The sequence below is a fragment of the Camelina sativa genome, chromosome 2, assembly GCF_030686135.1.
Source record: "Camelina sativa cultivar CO46 ecotype springtype chromosome 2, ASM3068613v1".
Taxonomy (NCBI): Eukaryota; Viridiplantae; Streptophyta; class Magnoliopsida; order Brassicales; family Brassicaceae; genus Camelina; species Camelina sativa.
The window spans coordinates 23122300-23137858 of record NC_141881.1 but is presented as its reverse complement, the minus strand read 5'-3'; the positions used below and the strand labels follow the sequence as shown (position 1 = coordinate 23137858).

At 38.0% G+C, this 15559-nt stretch overlaps 1 protein-coding gene, 1 non-coding gene and 1 pseudogene across 4 annotated transcripts; 1 reads left to right on the top strand and 2 right to left on the bottom strand.

Moving 5' to 3' along the window:
- Positions 1–789: 789 nt before the first annotated feature.
- Positions 790–998, top strand: LOC147949078 (small nucleolar RNA U3). The gene has a single exon (XR_015585851.1). It is a non-coding gene; the product is annotated as a small nucleolar RNA U3 (small nucleolar RNA).
- Positions 999–1113: 115 nt separating this feature from the next.
- Positions 1114–3710, bottom strand: LOC104729163 (heat stress transcription factor A-9-like). 3 transcript variants are annotated; one of them, XM_087487887.1, is made up of 3 exons: positions 2868–3710; positions 1983–2511; positions 1114–1892 (listed from the first exon to the last, which is right to left on the bottom strand). In XM_087487887.1, exons 2-3 carry the CDS (start codon positions 2382–2384, stop codon positions 1242–1244), a joined length of 1053 nt encoding a protein of 350 aa, XP_087344013.1. In that variant the 5' UTR covers positions 2385–2511; positions 2868–3710; the 3' UTR covers positions 1114–1241. The 3 variants fall into 3 exon arrangements, with proteins under 3 accessions (XP_087344013.1, XP_010446377.2, XP_087344021.1); XM_010448075.3 differs by having other exon boundaries at positions 1983–2433; positions 2513–2991; XM_087487895.1 differs by having other exon boundaries at positions 1983–2433; positions 2562–2988.
- A 7360-nt stretch (positions 3711–11070) lies between these two features.
- Positions 11071–12027, bottom strand: LOC147949077 (L-type lectin-domain containing receptor kinase IX.1 pseudogene; annotated as a pseudogene).
- Positions 12028–15559: the final 3532 nt, after the last annotated feature.

The window sequence follows — 15559 nt, the reverse complement described above, 5'->3', positions numbered from 1 at the left end:
TTATGAAATTGAGAAAACAAAACAAAATTCAAATAAACGACGATGAAAACACATGGTAATATCTAGGAATCTTTTTCTATAGTTGTTTTGATTAGACAACAAATAAATTGCCTTTGAGACTTGTTCAAGAACGATGATGTGTCAAACAAAAGCTTAATAAAAAACAAAGAAAAAAAATTTACCAAGAAAACAAAGCTAGTCGAAATTATTTTGTTCGGTGAAAAATATGTCATCATCTATTTGCTTATATAGAGGGGTGTATTTACAATCCTTTTCCTTTTAGAATTAATATAATAAGATTACAATTATCTTATGCATCGTTTTACCAAGCTTGAAAATTGTGATTTTTGATCGTTAAAATTGACACTTGTCACAATCTGATGAGTTTCTAACTTTCATATGTGATTTTTGATCGTTAAAATTGACACGTGTTACAATGTGATGAGTTATTAACTTGGATATTTAATCATTAAAACTGATATGTGTCACAATCTGGTAAATTTTTAAGTTTGATCTCTGATCGTTAAAACTAACACATGTGACGATTTGGTGAGTTACTAACTTTGGGAACCGAACTTTATTATATAATAAGATAAAATCATTAATGATGGACTTTATTTTAAATGAATAGGCCTAGGTTTTTTGGGACAAACTAGCCCGTTATTTTTTGTTTCTTATTAGTGTTTGGATCCCACATCGAGAAGCTGATGAAGAAACTGAGTTATTTATATATGGTCACAAAGCAACAATGGACACGATCTTGCTTGAACAAGATCTATCCTATAGGACACGATCTTGCTTGAACAAGATCTATCCTATAAGACGTACCTCTGTTTCCATGATATTCCTAAGGAGGCCGGCCCTAAACCCTGGTTAATGAATCACGACCATGCGGCCCGAGCGTGATTGACGGCCACGATCTGTCTTCCGACGCATCTAATGCTGTAGAGGATCGTTACTCGGCTCGGTTCTACCTTGCCGGGGTGGTCTGACATGTTTCTTTTTTTTCTCTTTATAGCCCGAACTTAATTTAATTTTTGCTTCTACATAAAGACTAGAGTGTGATTTGTGAACTTTTGTATTTAAAACCTTGTAGATCATAAAAACCTAGAATTAACACTATAAAATCAACCATTATTCAAAACGCAATCAAGTGTTAACGGAATAAAGAGCTACACTTTTTACAAGAGCTAACAGTATAATCCAGACAACTCTGTACAAGTCCTTTTATATTTTTTGTTTTACTCGATTCTCCCATTTACATCTACATCAATCTTCTTTCCACCCATTGAACCAACGTCAACAAGTAGGTCCTCTGTGTTAAGCTGACATCTCGTACTCCCACTTTGATTATTGTTCATGGAAATGTCAGACTCATGATCTGGTTGTGTTTTTGCAGCCATGGCCATAATTTCTCTAATTATCAGCTGACTTTCCACATCCACCAAGTTATTTTGAGTTTCTTGATCCTGAAGCAACTTCAACTTCTTCACGAATTCAGTTGCTTCGAGCTCTCTCTGTTGTTTCATTTTCCTCTTCCTCACCAGCCTCTCAACAAATCTTTGATCTTTGGCCAACTTTTCAAAGAAGCTTAGCATATGTCTTTGTTCTGTTTCGACTCCGTGTATCTTCTCTTGCACAGTGACCATTTGATCTTGAGACTCTTCCTGTTGTTGTTTCAACTTCAACACCTCCAATCTTATTGGACAGTTCTGATCCTCCTTCAGTGACTCAGCCTCTGTCTCTGTCTTCTTCAACCCCGTGGTGCTCGCTTCCTTGTTACAATTACTTTTGCTTCTCCTCCTTTTGATGTTCTTAAGCAAATGTTTCTTACCTCCTTGAAACCCTTCGTTAGCAAACTCCCACCTATCTGAATCTACCTTCTTAAACCCCTACAAAACCCTAACTTTAATTTACAAAGCTTGCGACACAAGAAACATAGCTAAAAAGTAAAAACCAAGAAAAACTCGTTTTATCCTTACGTAGGTGTTGAGCTGGCGGACGAAACTTGAGAAGTTCTTGTGCTTGAAGTATCTGGGAAGGAGATTCTCAGAGAACTCGTAAGAATCCCAGATGATGAAGCTTTTACGGGTCGGGTTCCATGATACAACCGGGTCTGTTACTTTGTCATCGACGATCTCAAACGTCTTTCTCAGAAACGGCGTTATTAGACCTATCTCGTGCAATTTTGGAAAACTAACTGACAACGACGAGTCGGTTAAGTTAACGGCCTCAGCCTCTTCTTTGGTTGGTGAAACGACGTCGGCAGACGAGCCTCCTCCGCTTCCGGTCTGGCCACCTTTAACGGTGACGGTCTCCGTTGCCGTCTCTTGACCAAGCGAAGCCGAAGATTCAATATCACCGACGTTTGGAATCGCCGTCATAGCTTCCCAACGCCGTTACTATCTTCGTCTCCTTTTGGAAACTTCTTTGCTGTTTATGGAAATATATAAATAGTGTTTACTTTACGGTCTATCAAAAACGTTACAGAAATTTATATTTTTACACCCACTTTTTTGAATTCAACAAATTAACACTCATATTATAATCCCATCTCTAACCGTTGGATCTTCGTGGTTGGTCAAGATGAATCGGTGGTCTAAAAGTGATTATGGGAAAAAGAACCGACCGCATACAATTGAATTCGATTTCATGCATGAATGACAATTGTTGCGTACTAGAAGCACACATCAGTTAAATATGCTACATTACCACTATAGAAACAAATAAAAGGAAAATAAAAATAAAATAAAAAAGAGTTCAAAGCCAATTTATTAAAACTAGAGTATTATATAGAGCTGTGATCGTATTTATGATAAAATTCATATTGTTGTGAACTATATTATAAACTTGGAGGTAACAAGTACTTTATTATAAGAAAAATCAAAGGAAAAGAGATTTAGAAGATGAGTTTATAGATTTGAGGGAGAAAAACTAGAGAGAAGTTAGAGAAAAAGTTAGAGAGATGGTAAGACTTCGTATTGCCCATTTTTCTTTTTTACATAACTTCTATTTATAAAAGGAGGAGACAAAGACAAGCATAAAGAAGTTGATGACAAATGGTAAGTTAAGTAAACAAGTGTCACATGCATGAGAAGAGACACTTATTGTGATGGTTTGCATGAAGAGGAACACTTGTGGTGATGTATACTCAGGCTAATTTTATAACACATATACTATTATAGATGAAGATGATGATAATACATATATAAATTTGGAATAACCGATATTTTTATGATGAATATAATAAAAAAAAGAAGTTTGTACTGTAACCTTTGTGTTATACGCACTAGAAAAATATCAAGGTTAACCTGTTAAAGGAATAAAGCATTAATGTCGATGAAGAAATCTACAACCTGTTATAGCGGCTGCATTGGTTGTGGCCTCAACTGAGCGTTGAGTGAAGGCGATGGGGTGATGAAAAATGAATTAGAAAAAATGGAAGATCCCGGGAGGTGAAACTCGACTATCTATAGCAATAAGGAAACATGAAGCAGACTCTTGACCACCATTGAACCAGTCGAATACCACCTTCTTGGATCTCCCTAACTTTTTCTTCATATACCACGAATTTGCAAGAATCAACATAATATATCAATAATGGAATGTAGTTAAGGTATGGCCTAGACCTCGGCTAGCTAACTTTTGGATTCCTAGCTTCCATTGCACTTACTGTTTTCTTGTTTTAAGAGTGATTGTTTGATTGTGATGGTTTGGTTATCAAAAGAAACAAACAAATTTATAGAGTAACTCAAGTTAAAGGTATACTAACTCATTATTATTTATTACAAGAGTTACATTTTAAGATTTGTCCTCTACGTAAACTTTTAAAATTACAAAAGACATGGAACGGTTTACATATAGAATTTACTATGTTGATTGTTAACATTGTAGTTATTTAAGGTGTATTCAAGGACTAAATGCTGTAACGTTTATGGGTCTGATTGGTTTCACTCAAACGCTGTGGTTGGAAACAAACCGCTCGAGTAGCTACCAATCACAATATCAATTGAAGCAAACGGTTCATAATAGTGGTTGGGTTTGGTGATTAGAATGAGCGTTTAAAATAGTTTTTGAGTGGTTGGAAGAGTGATTGGAAACTCTCCTCTACATGGAACGTTTGTTTTGGGTGGCTGTACAGCAACCTCTTTTGAAATATTTTATTCTTTGTATTTTGATTATTATATCATTAAATATTTAATTTGTCTATAAAATTCAAATTTAAGTGTGAGTTACAATAGATTTAACTGTAAATTTTTCAAACATAAATACAAATACTTGTAATTTTTACTATTTTTAACATTATAGCTACTTGAATAGTTGTATTTTTATTTTACAAAACACACATTTTAATTTAATCATATACTACATAACAAAAATTCAGTCTCAGTATGCTATGCATTCATAATTTATACTTAAAAATTATGTATATGATTTTCATATTGTAACTATATATTTTTAAGTTTCATTATAATTTATTGGTTATTAATTTTTCATGTTATAAAATATTTTATCTTTCATATTTTTCTTATTTAATTAAATTATTTTTTACTTTTTTATAATTTAATATAATTCGTACTATTCAACCGCTATAATGTTACCAATAAAGCTAAATATTCAACCGCTCTCTTTCACCACACCATCTTTTCTATCCACTATTTTAACCGCCTCTTTTACAACCGTTCATAAATTTTCAACCGCCTCGTTTAAACGTGGTCACCAGTCAGACCCTATATATCACAACAGCAAAGTTAATATATATACTCCATTGACTTCAGCAGTTTAGTTAAATTTAATTAAAAAAAATCCCCATTTGACTCGTATATATAACCAATTTAAAAGCTGCAATGTTGTGTATTAAATAAATTGTGTTTGAGCTTTTAAACCATAATGTGAAACGTTTTAAAAGCATTGATTTCATTATATCAGATGATTATTGCTTTGGTAATTAAGACCCTTCTGGTACAATCATCAATAATTAGAAAGGAAAAACCATCTAAAACCAATAGTACTAGTTAGTAGTAGGAGCAGGATTCCAAACAGCCGAATGAACAAGAGAATTGAAAATTTAGTATCTCTTTGATGAGTTTTATGAAAATGTAGCTCTATGACTTTTGGCAAAGATGCAAGTTTCACATTTCAATGTTTCAATAGACACAATCAATATATGTATCAGATACTGATAGCGATAGGGAAGAAAGTCTTTAAAAACATCCCAAAGCCTAACCTACGATGCAAAAACCAAATTTGTTTTTCTGTACATGGTCCTTCTGCAAAATTTGGCACCACTCGTATGAACATAGTCTAGATAAAACGTTATACATATTGAGTTGGTTTATTTTGTGCTAGTTAAATTTTATTGTAAATACTTTTGATCTATCGGAGCTTTCTCTCAATGCAGATAAGGAATAATTTTTTTTTCCATTTTACACAGATTTGGCATATACAGAAATAATACAGCGAGATGTATATAAAGTAGATTGGTCGAAACTCAAAATATATGAGAATTTAAATGGATATTAAAATTTTCATGTTGCATAATTTCCATAAAGCTTTTTTCTCAAGTTACAAAATGGAAATTATCTAGATCAATAATTTTTATGTACTCTGTTTTACAAAATGAAAAATTTATAAATAAAAAATTGGCACAAAATTTTCTTCCATTTCCATATTAAAGAAATACAAGAGTTCGGCACGTTCACTTGCCGTTCACAATATGTATAACGTTTTGTAAACCTTCCAAACCCCATAATCATATAATAGAAATCACGTAAAACCAGACCACATATGGTTCACTTGCCGTTCACGTGTCCACACATACACACATATACATCTTTATAAATTATGTGATATCGGATTATTATCAAGTTTCAGAACCGCAAAGGCCACCAAGATCTGCCTCATCTCTCATCTTCAGCTCCCGAGCAACTTGACTTCTCGAGGACGTGGTGGCAGAAACTATACTTGAGCTAAGTAAGAGAGAAGAAGAAGGTGAGATGTGAAACGTGGCAGAGGGCATCTTTCGGGGAAGCTGAGGCAATGGTGACTCAAAGTTCAGTACTTGGATCGCTTGTTTTATAGAAGGCCTTGTTGTAAGCTTGCAATAACTTGAGGATAAAGCCAAGTATATTTAGGAGAATCTAAATATACAAAAGATAAGGATTAGTATGTTTTAGGAGGATCTAAAATATATTTGTGGACTTATCCTATTGTGTTTTGGTTTTGGTGTTTTACCCTCTATATAAGGAGGTGCTAGTTTGTAGCACAACTTATGAGTTTTTGAGGCTTAAGGTTTTGAGTAAGTTTCCTTAAGATTAATAAGAGAGCAATTCTTATTAGATACTTGTGTTCTGTTCTTTGAGTTCTGTTTTGATTCTACACGTGGTATCAGAGCTAAACAATGGCAGGAGAAGACGTGAAATCATTGACAGAAGGTGGTGAAGACAAAGTGTTCGTAACAAGAAAGGATGACAATCTTGGTTCGTCTGAAGGAGGAGGATCTTCATCAATCAAGTGTCCCATGCTGACTTCAAGCAATTACACCGTATGGGCCATGAAGATGAAGATCTGTCTCAGGGTTCACAAAGCTTGGGAAGTAATTGAGAAGGGAAACATTGATGAAGCTAAGAATGACCTGGCGATCGCTCTCATCGTCCAATCTATTCCCGACTCTCTTACTCTTCAAATTGGAGCTCAAGAAACAGCAAAGGAGATGTGGGAAGCTATACGAGCGAGACATGTAGGAGCTGATATGGTAAAAGAGGCGAGACTGCAGACTCTAATGGCAGAATTTGATCGCCTAAAGATGAAAGACACGGAGAAGATTGATGATTTCGCTGAAAAACTCTCTGCAATTTCGACGAAATCAGCTGCTTTAGGCAAGGAGTTTGCAGAACCTGTAATTGTTAAGAAGTTTATGTCAAGTCTTCCTCGAAAGAAGTTCATTCAAATTGTTGCTTCTCTTGAGCAAGTACTTGACTTGAACAAAACAAGCTTCGAAAACATTGTAGGACGCCTAAAAGCATATGAAGAAAGAATCGGAGAAGAAGAGGCGGATCAAGATGATGATCAAGGTAGCTCATGTTTGCTAATGCAAACTCTTTTGGAGGATACAGAGGAAGAGGACGAGGAGGTCGTTCTTCCAGAGGTAGAGGCCGTGGCAGGTTCGGATTTCAACAGAAGGACAAGGAACCTGATCTGTCTCATATTACTTGTTTCAGATGTGATAAACAAGGCCATTACGCCTCTGATTGCCCTGACAGATTACTCAAGCTACAAGAGATAGTCGAAAAGAAAGATGAAGATACTCATACGACTGATGAGTTAATGATGAATGAAGTAGTCTATCTCCAGGAAGATAAGGTGAAACCGAGTAATTTTGAGGTTGGTGTGGATACCGACAACATATGGTATCTTGACAATGGAGCAAGCAACCATATGAGTGGAAATAGAAGCTTCTTCTATGAACTAAGTGAGGATGTTTCGGGAAAGGTTCGTTTTGGAGATGATTCTCGGGTTGACATAAAGGGAAAAGGATCTATAAGGTTCTTGCTTGAGAATGGTGAGAAGAAAGCTCTACACAACATCTACTACATACCAGACTTGAAGAGCAACATAGTGAGTCTAGGACAAGCTACTGAGGCAGGTTGTGAGGTACGAGTGCTAGAAGACAAGTTGATGTTGTATGATCGAGCAGGAAGGCTGATTGTGAGAACATCAAGGTCGAAAAATAGACTTTACAAGGTGGTAATGGAAGTCGAGAGGGTCGAATGTCTTCACTTGGTCTCTACAAGCTCACCTTCGAGTACTTGGCATGCACGACTGGGTCACGTCAACACAGACACAATGAGGTTAATGATAAGCAAAGATTTGGTCACAGGCATACCAAATATCAAAGTCGAAAGACAAACCTGCATGTCTTGCTTGCTCGGTAAACAAACAAGGGATCCGTTCCCAAAGGCAACCGTGTTTAGAGCCAAACAGGCATTGGAGCTCATACACGGTGATCTCTGTGGACCAATCACACCGTCAACAATGGCTCAGAAAAGGTATATCTTCGTGATCATAGATGATTTTTCATGCTATATGTGGACAGTTCTGTTAAAGGAGAAGAGTGAAGCCCTTGATAAGTTCAAGAAATTTAAGAGAATCGTTGAACAAGAGACTAAGTGCGAGGTCAAGGCTTTCAGAACCGATAGGGGTGGTGAGTTCAACTCAGCCGAATTCCAATCTTTTTGTGAACAGAACGGAATTGTGCGACAGTTGACAGCTCCGTACTCACCTCAACAAAACGGTGTTGTTGAGAGGAGAAACAGAACGCTTCTAGGAATGTCGAGGAGCATCTTAAAACATATGGACTTACCAAACTACTTGTGGGGAGAAGCGGTGCGACACTCCACATATTTGATCAACAGGATTGCGACAAGGTCCTTGGTCGATAAGACTCCATATGAGATGCTAAAAGGCGTAAAACCGAATCTGAATCATCTGAGAACGTTTGGCTACATTGTGTTTGCGAGAACAGAGTCTGTGGGTAGAAGAAAGCTCGATGACAGATCAAGAATGTTGGTGAACCTTGGAACTGAACCTGGCTCTAAAGCATATCGGTTGCTTGATCCACTGAGCAAAAGAATTATCGTGAGTCGAGACGTACGTTTTGATGAAAGTAGAGGCTGGAACTGGACAAAAGACGAAACAGAGGAATGTAAAGATTCTGCAGATTTCTCTGTTTCGATTGGTGAATTTGGAAATAGAGGAGTTCGTCTAATAAGTCAAGCTGGAGAAGACGATGATGATGTTAATGGTGATCAGACATTCACAGAGCCAGAGTTGGAACAAGACCATGATAGAGAAGAAGATGGTGATGAATCGAGTGATGATGGTAACAGTGATCTGCAAAAGTCAACGGTAAGACGACCTGCGAGAGTTAGAGCACAACCGAGGTATCTTTCTGACTATGTTACACAGGATGAGGAACTTGATCGTCTTCTGCTATCTTTTAACGAAGAACCCTGGAGTTATGCCGAAGCTTCAACCTCGGAGGTTTGGATTAAAGCATGTGAAGATGAGCTTGCGTCAATTGAGAAAAACAACACCTGGAGTCTAGTTGAGCTACCTTCTGGAGTGAAGCCTATTGGTTTAAAATGGGTATTCAAGATCAAGAGAAACTCAGATGGAAGCATAAACAAATACAAAGCAAGGTTAGTGGCGAAAGGATATGTACAGAGACATGGGATTGATTATGACGAAGTCTTTGCACCTGTGGCTCGGATGGAAACAATTAGGTTCATCATTGCTTACTCAGCCTCTAACGGATGGAAGATACATCACTTGGATGTGAAAACAGCGTTTTTGTACGGTGATCTCAAGGAACAAGTGTTTATTCATCAACCAGAGGGTTTTATAGTCAAGGGGAGCGAGAACAAAGTCTACAAGTTGCAGAAAGCTCTCTATGGCTTAAAACAAGCACCTAGAGCTTGGAATGCTAAGCTAAATCAGACTCTGAGAGAGATGAAGTTTCAAAGGTGTTCTAAGGAGCCATCCTTGTATTATAAGAAGATAGGGGAAGATCTTCTTGTTGTCGCTGTGTATGTGGATGACTTACTCGTCACTGGGAACTCTCAAGCTTCCATCTCCGAATTTAAGCAAGCAATGGCTGAGAAATTTGAAATGAGTGACCTTGGACTGCTTACATATTACCTAGGTATTGAAGTAAGGCAACTTGATGAAGGGATTATTCTAAAGCAAGAGAGGTATGCACTTAGAATCTTGGAGGAGACTGGAATGGGAGACTGCAACTCAACACATATACCAATGGATATGAACTTGAAGTTGTCCAAGTCACAAGGAGAAAGTGCCATTGACGGACAGAGATATCGGAGAAGCATAGGATGTCTCCGATACTTGATTCACACACGTCCTGATCTCGCCTATAGTGTTGGTGTCTTGAGCAAGTATATGCAGCATCCTAAGGCGTCACATGGAGCAAGTTTGAAACAAATTCTGAGATATCTTCGAGGAACATGCTCTTTTGGACTATTTTACAAACGCACAAGTGAGGTGAGTCTTGTGGGATACAGTGACAGTTCGTATAATGTTGATGTGGATGACGGCAAAAGCACCACAGGGCATATGTTTTATCTAGGAGAGTCGCCGATAACTTGGTGTTCGCAGAAGCAGGAGATTGTTGCTTTATCTTCATGTGAAGCAGAATTTATGGCAGCCACAGAGGCAGCTAAACAAGCAATCTGGCTTCAAGAACTCCTTGAAGAGGTGACTGGGCGGAAAAGCGAGAGAGTCATCATCCGAGTCGATAACAAATCAACCATTGCTCTCACCAAGAACCCTGTGTTTCACGGCCGCAGCAAACACATACACACTCGCTTCCACTTCATACGTGAGTGTGTCGAAAAGGAGCAGGTAAGCGTGGAGCATGTTCCTGGTAACATACAGAAGGCTGACATTCTAACTAAGGCTCTAGGAAGAATGAAGTTTAAAGAAATGAGGGCTCATATGGGAGTATGTGAAGTGAGTGAAGAAGATTACAAGCTTAGGGGGGAAAATGTTGTAAGCTTGCAATAACTTGAGGATAAAGCCAAGTATATTTAGGAGAATCTAAATGTACAAAAGATAAGGATTAGTATGTTTTAGGAGGATCTAAAATATATTTGTGGACTTATCCTATTGTGTTTTGATTTTGGTGTTTTATCCTCTATATAAGGAGGTGCTAGTTTGTAGCACAACTTATGAGTTTTTGAGGCTTAAGGTTTTGAGTAAATTTCCTTAAGATTAATAAGAGAGCAATTCTTATTAGATACTTGTGTTCTGTTCTTTGAGTTCTGTTTTGATTCTACAGGCCTCGAGTTTCTATCAGGATGGCCATATTAAAGAAATACAAGAGTTCGGCTTCACTTGCCGTTCACAATATGTATAACGTTTTGTAAACCTTCCAAACCCCACAATCATATAATAGAAATCATGTAAAACCAGACCACATGGTTCACTTGCCGTTCACATGTCCACACATACACACATATACAACTATATAAATGATGTGATATCGGATTACAATCAAGTTTCAGAACCGCAAAGGCCACCAAGATCTGCCTCATCTCTCATCTTCAGCTCCCGAGCAACTTGACTTCTCGAGGACGTGGTGGCAGATACTATACTTGAGCTAAGTAAGAGAGAAGAAGAAGGTGAGATGTGAAACGTGGCAGAGGGCATCTTTCGGGGAAGCTGAGGCAATGGTGACTCCAAGTTCAGTACTTGGATCGCTTGTTTTATAGAAGGCCTCGAGTTTCTATCAGGATGGCCACACCATAACCCCACGACCAACAAACATTCGGTTTGTTCCTTATCGAAATCCTCACCAAGTTTCTTATCAATGGCTGACACAAGTTCTTGTCTTCCATATAAATCCCACACTCTCTCCACAAGACTCATCTCACTCTCAGTGCTTTCTTGTGAATGATCAACAGACTTTCTCCCCGTGACAATCTCTAGTATACCAATGCCAAAGCTATAGATATCAGATTCCTTGCTCGCCCTTCCATCCATCACGTACTTTTGAGCCATGTACCCAGATGTTCCTGCTAGCCCTGTTGTATGGGAGCCTAGTTCATGGTCCATCAATCGAGCCAGCCCAAAGTCACCTAATTTTACATTGAAATTGATGTCCAACATGATATTGCTTGCCTTGATGTCCTTATGCAATACACACCTATCTCCCTCCTCATGAAGATAAAGAAGCGCAGAGGCTAAACCGAGAGCTATCTTGTATCTTATGTCCCATGAGAGATGGGGTCTTTTCCCAAAGAGGTGAGTGTCCAAGCTACCATTTGGCATGAACTCATATATCAGCAAATACTCATCTTTTTCATTACACCAACCGATGAGTTGCACCAGGTTCCGATGTCGCAGTTTGCTAATGATCTTAACTTCAGTTACAAACTCTTTTTTCCCCTGCTTGGAACCACCAGAAAATTTCTTCACTGCAACCATCATATCAATTTCGTTCAAGGACATGGAGCTAGCGCTGTTGTTTATCGAGCGATCTATCTCAATTTCGTACTAATGAAGTCGTCGCTATCAAATGTTTGGATCTCGATCGTTGCAATTCCAATCTGGTTCGCTTTTTTTCGATTATATTAGATCAATCTGGAAGAGAGGCCTTACTTGAGCTTTTCATTATTGACGTATTTGTATCATAATTCTGCTTCTTGAGTAATAAGTTTTGAATTTTGAGATCATTGGAAAGTTGCTAAAATTATTGATGCTTCATACATAGTGGCAGCGGTAAATCTTGGAGGGTACTAAAACTAATTGTTTTGTTTTGTAGATTTTTTGATTTATCTTATTAGTCTTTAGATGAGGAACTTAGTATTCAACTATATTCTTAAGCTAGTTTATTTGTGATTTCCCCAGTCTGTATCTGTGATGAGAGCGTGATTAGATCTGTCCTGTAGCGTTTCATGTTTGTAGTTGCATTTCAGTATTGAACTGATGTCGTATCTGTGCTTCATGTTTGTTTTTCTTTTTTTTCTTAGACCTCTTTCTATATGAATTAATCAATGTGTTTTTGGTTGTTTAAGGATGATATTAGGAGGGAATCTCAGAAGATGAGTTTGATAGACCATCCCAACGTTATAAAGTCGTTTTGTTCATTTTCCGTCGACCACAGTCTTTAACAAAATAAACCTCCATCAAATCTTTAGTTCTAACTTTAATTCTCTAGCGCAGTGTGTGTGTCTACTACCCCAGTAACGTTAGATTTATATTACCATGTTCCTCAAAAAGCACCACAGATGAAGTGTATAGTATGAGTAGGAAGTTGAATAATTTGAATTTAAAACACTAATATTTTTTAGTCACTTTTACAATAAACCTACGATTTTAAAATTTAATGTCAGCTTCTTGCGACAATAGAGTGCACAGCAAGTAACTCAAGAAGCTCTCTAGCGTTAAATGCAATCAAAATTAGGGTCTTTTGGTTTGTTTTCTTTTTTAAAAGTATTTTGTTAAACGTCCAAGAAACATATTTAACAACAATTAAAACGTCTAAGAACCATTATTTAGCAAGTCTTGTAAAAACTAAAAAAAAAAAGTCAGTCATGGATTCAACGAAGACATTTTTCATTACCTTGAGTACGAAACATCACCCACGAATAGATAAATGGGATTCAACTATAATGCAATTTATCCCCATCTTAACTATAATGTTTATTCTTTTATTTTTAATAAGATATTAAAAAAATGTTTTCTGTGAAAGAGAATCTCGTTTGCAAATATATATATACCTAAATACCTCACTAGTTTTTTTGTAATTGTACGTATAAGCTTGTTAGAGTTTCGTTTTTTTTTTGGTCGCGACCTTGCTTGACTAGGACCTACAGAATAAGATCATACTCTATTGAGGTTGGCTGGTGGTTTAACCAGGTTCATATCCGGTTTACTAACAAAGTCATATTCGATATAAGTACTACGTATATTTGTGATATGATAAGGATATTATATTGTAACCTGTTGTAGTTCAGATCTCCTCCTAGATTGTAGATTATGGTTGAGACTAAAGCTATATATGTAACAACTTTTCTCATGAATAAACACAGAGTTTCATCGACATTTGTTTCTCTTTATGGTATTAGAGTCTGAAAACTTTTTTTTGATACACTTTTGAAGTTTTTTTTTCGATTTGACGAAAAGCATGTCTGCTACTCGACCCGACTACTGTTGCTCCGGCAACGACGACCACTGTGGAGGTGAGAAGAACCATCTCACCTTATGACCTGACCTCGGTAGACAACCCTGGCGCGGTGATCTCTCACCCTCTCTTGAAAGGAACCAACAATGATAAGTGGGCCTGCAGCATGAAGACGGTTCTGACTTCTTACAAGAAGTTTGGTTTCTTAGATGGAACGATTCCCAAACCCACGGAAGGTTCCTCTGATTTCAAAGACTGGTAGACCATTCAAGCTCTCCTCGTTTCATGGATCAAGATGAGTATTGATCTGTTGCTTAGCTCCACCATGTCCCATCGTGATGTTGCTAAGGATCTCTGGGATTACTTGAAAAAGTGGTTTTCTGTGATGAATGGCTCACGTATTCAGCAAATCAAGTCTGAACTGGCGTGTTGCAAACAAAGAGGTATTGCAATTGAAGCTTACTATGGCAAACTAACTCGCATTTGGGATAGCATTGCAGCCTATTGCCGGATACAAACGTGCTCGTGTGGGTTGTGTACGTGTGACCTTGGTACCGCCCAAGAAGCAGATCGCGAGGAAGACAAGGTACATCAGTTTCTGTGTGGCCTTAATGATCAGTTTCGTGCGCCAGCCTTGTCTCTCGTGTCCCTGTTCAACCTTTGGAAGAGGTTTACAATATTATGCGACAAGAAGAGGATATGCGCTTACATGTTGAGGAGAAGCCTGAAGTTACTTCATTTGTTGTGCATACCAAACCACGATTTCAACTAGAAGAAAAGGAGAAGGAAAAGTTTGCAATCACTCTGGCCACACCGCAGACACTTGCTATGGAGTGATCGGCTATCCTAAATGGTGGGGTGATCGCCCTAAAGGGAGAACACTTCAGGGCAGGGGTCGTGGTGGTGCTCACACAAGCAGAGGTTCTTCCGGTGGACGAGGTCGTGGTCCTCCTACTTATTCGAATCGCGTCTATGTTCCCAATGTTGACAAAGAAGGTCACGAACAGGTCAATCATGTGCTCACAGATCATGATCGCGATTGTGTGAATGGCCTTACTGATCAACAATGGGCGCTCCATCAAATCTATTCTCAATGCGGGAAAAGAGACCACAACCGACAAACCATCAGGTAAGTCTCCTCTTCCTTCATGGATAAAGGACACAGGAGCGTCTCATCATTTGACAGGAAAGTTTGAGTTGTTGTCAAATGTTAGAGATATGGCTACGGTTTTGATTATAATGGCTGATGGGAGAGAGAAGGTCTCTTCCAAAGAAGGCACTATTCGACTTGGTGCTGCACTTGTTTTGAAATCTGTTTACTTTGTGGAAGAATTACAGTCTGATTTGGTTTCCGTTGGTCAGTTAATGGATGAATATAGATGTGTTGTCAAATGGCTGATACTTTCCTCGTGGTTCAGGACCGCAGTATGAGGACAGTGACTGGAGCTGGTAAGCGGGTTGGTGGCACATTCCTTTTCCGGAGTACCGAGTTGGCTGCTTCTGTCATAGTTAAGGAACACAGTGGAGTTGTGGCACGCGAGGATGGGGCATACATTGGCAAAGGTTGTGGGAATGCTGTCGTTTCTTTCTAGTTCTGTTTCTGTAGCAAGTTTGAATAATACTGCGTGTGATCTTTGTATTTACGCTAAACAAACCAGAGATTGTTTTCCCACAAGTTCTAATAAAACAACTGCTATTTTCGAGTTAGTTCATGTCGATATTTGGGGTCCATATGGACACCATCTCATTTCGAAGGTCGTTATTTTCTCACAATCGTTGATGAATATTGACGAGTAGTGTGGCTTCATTTGTTGAACGACAAATCCGAGGCTCCTTCTTGTTTGACAAATTTTTTTC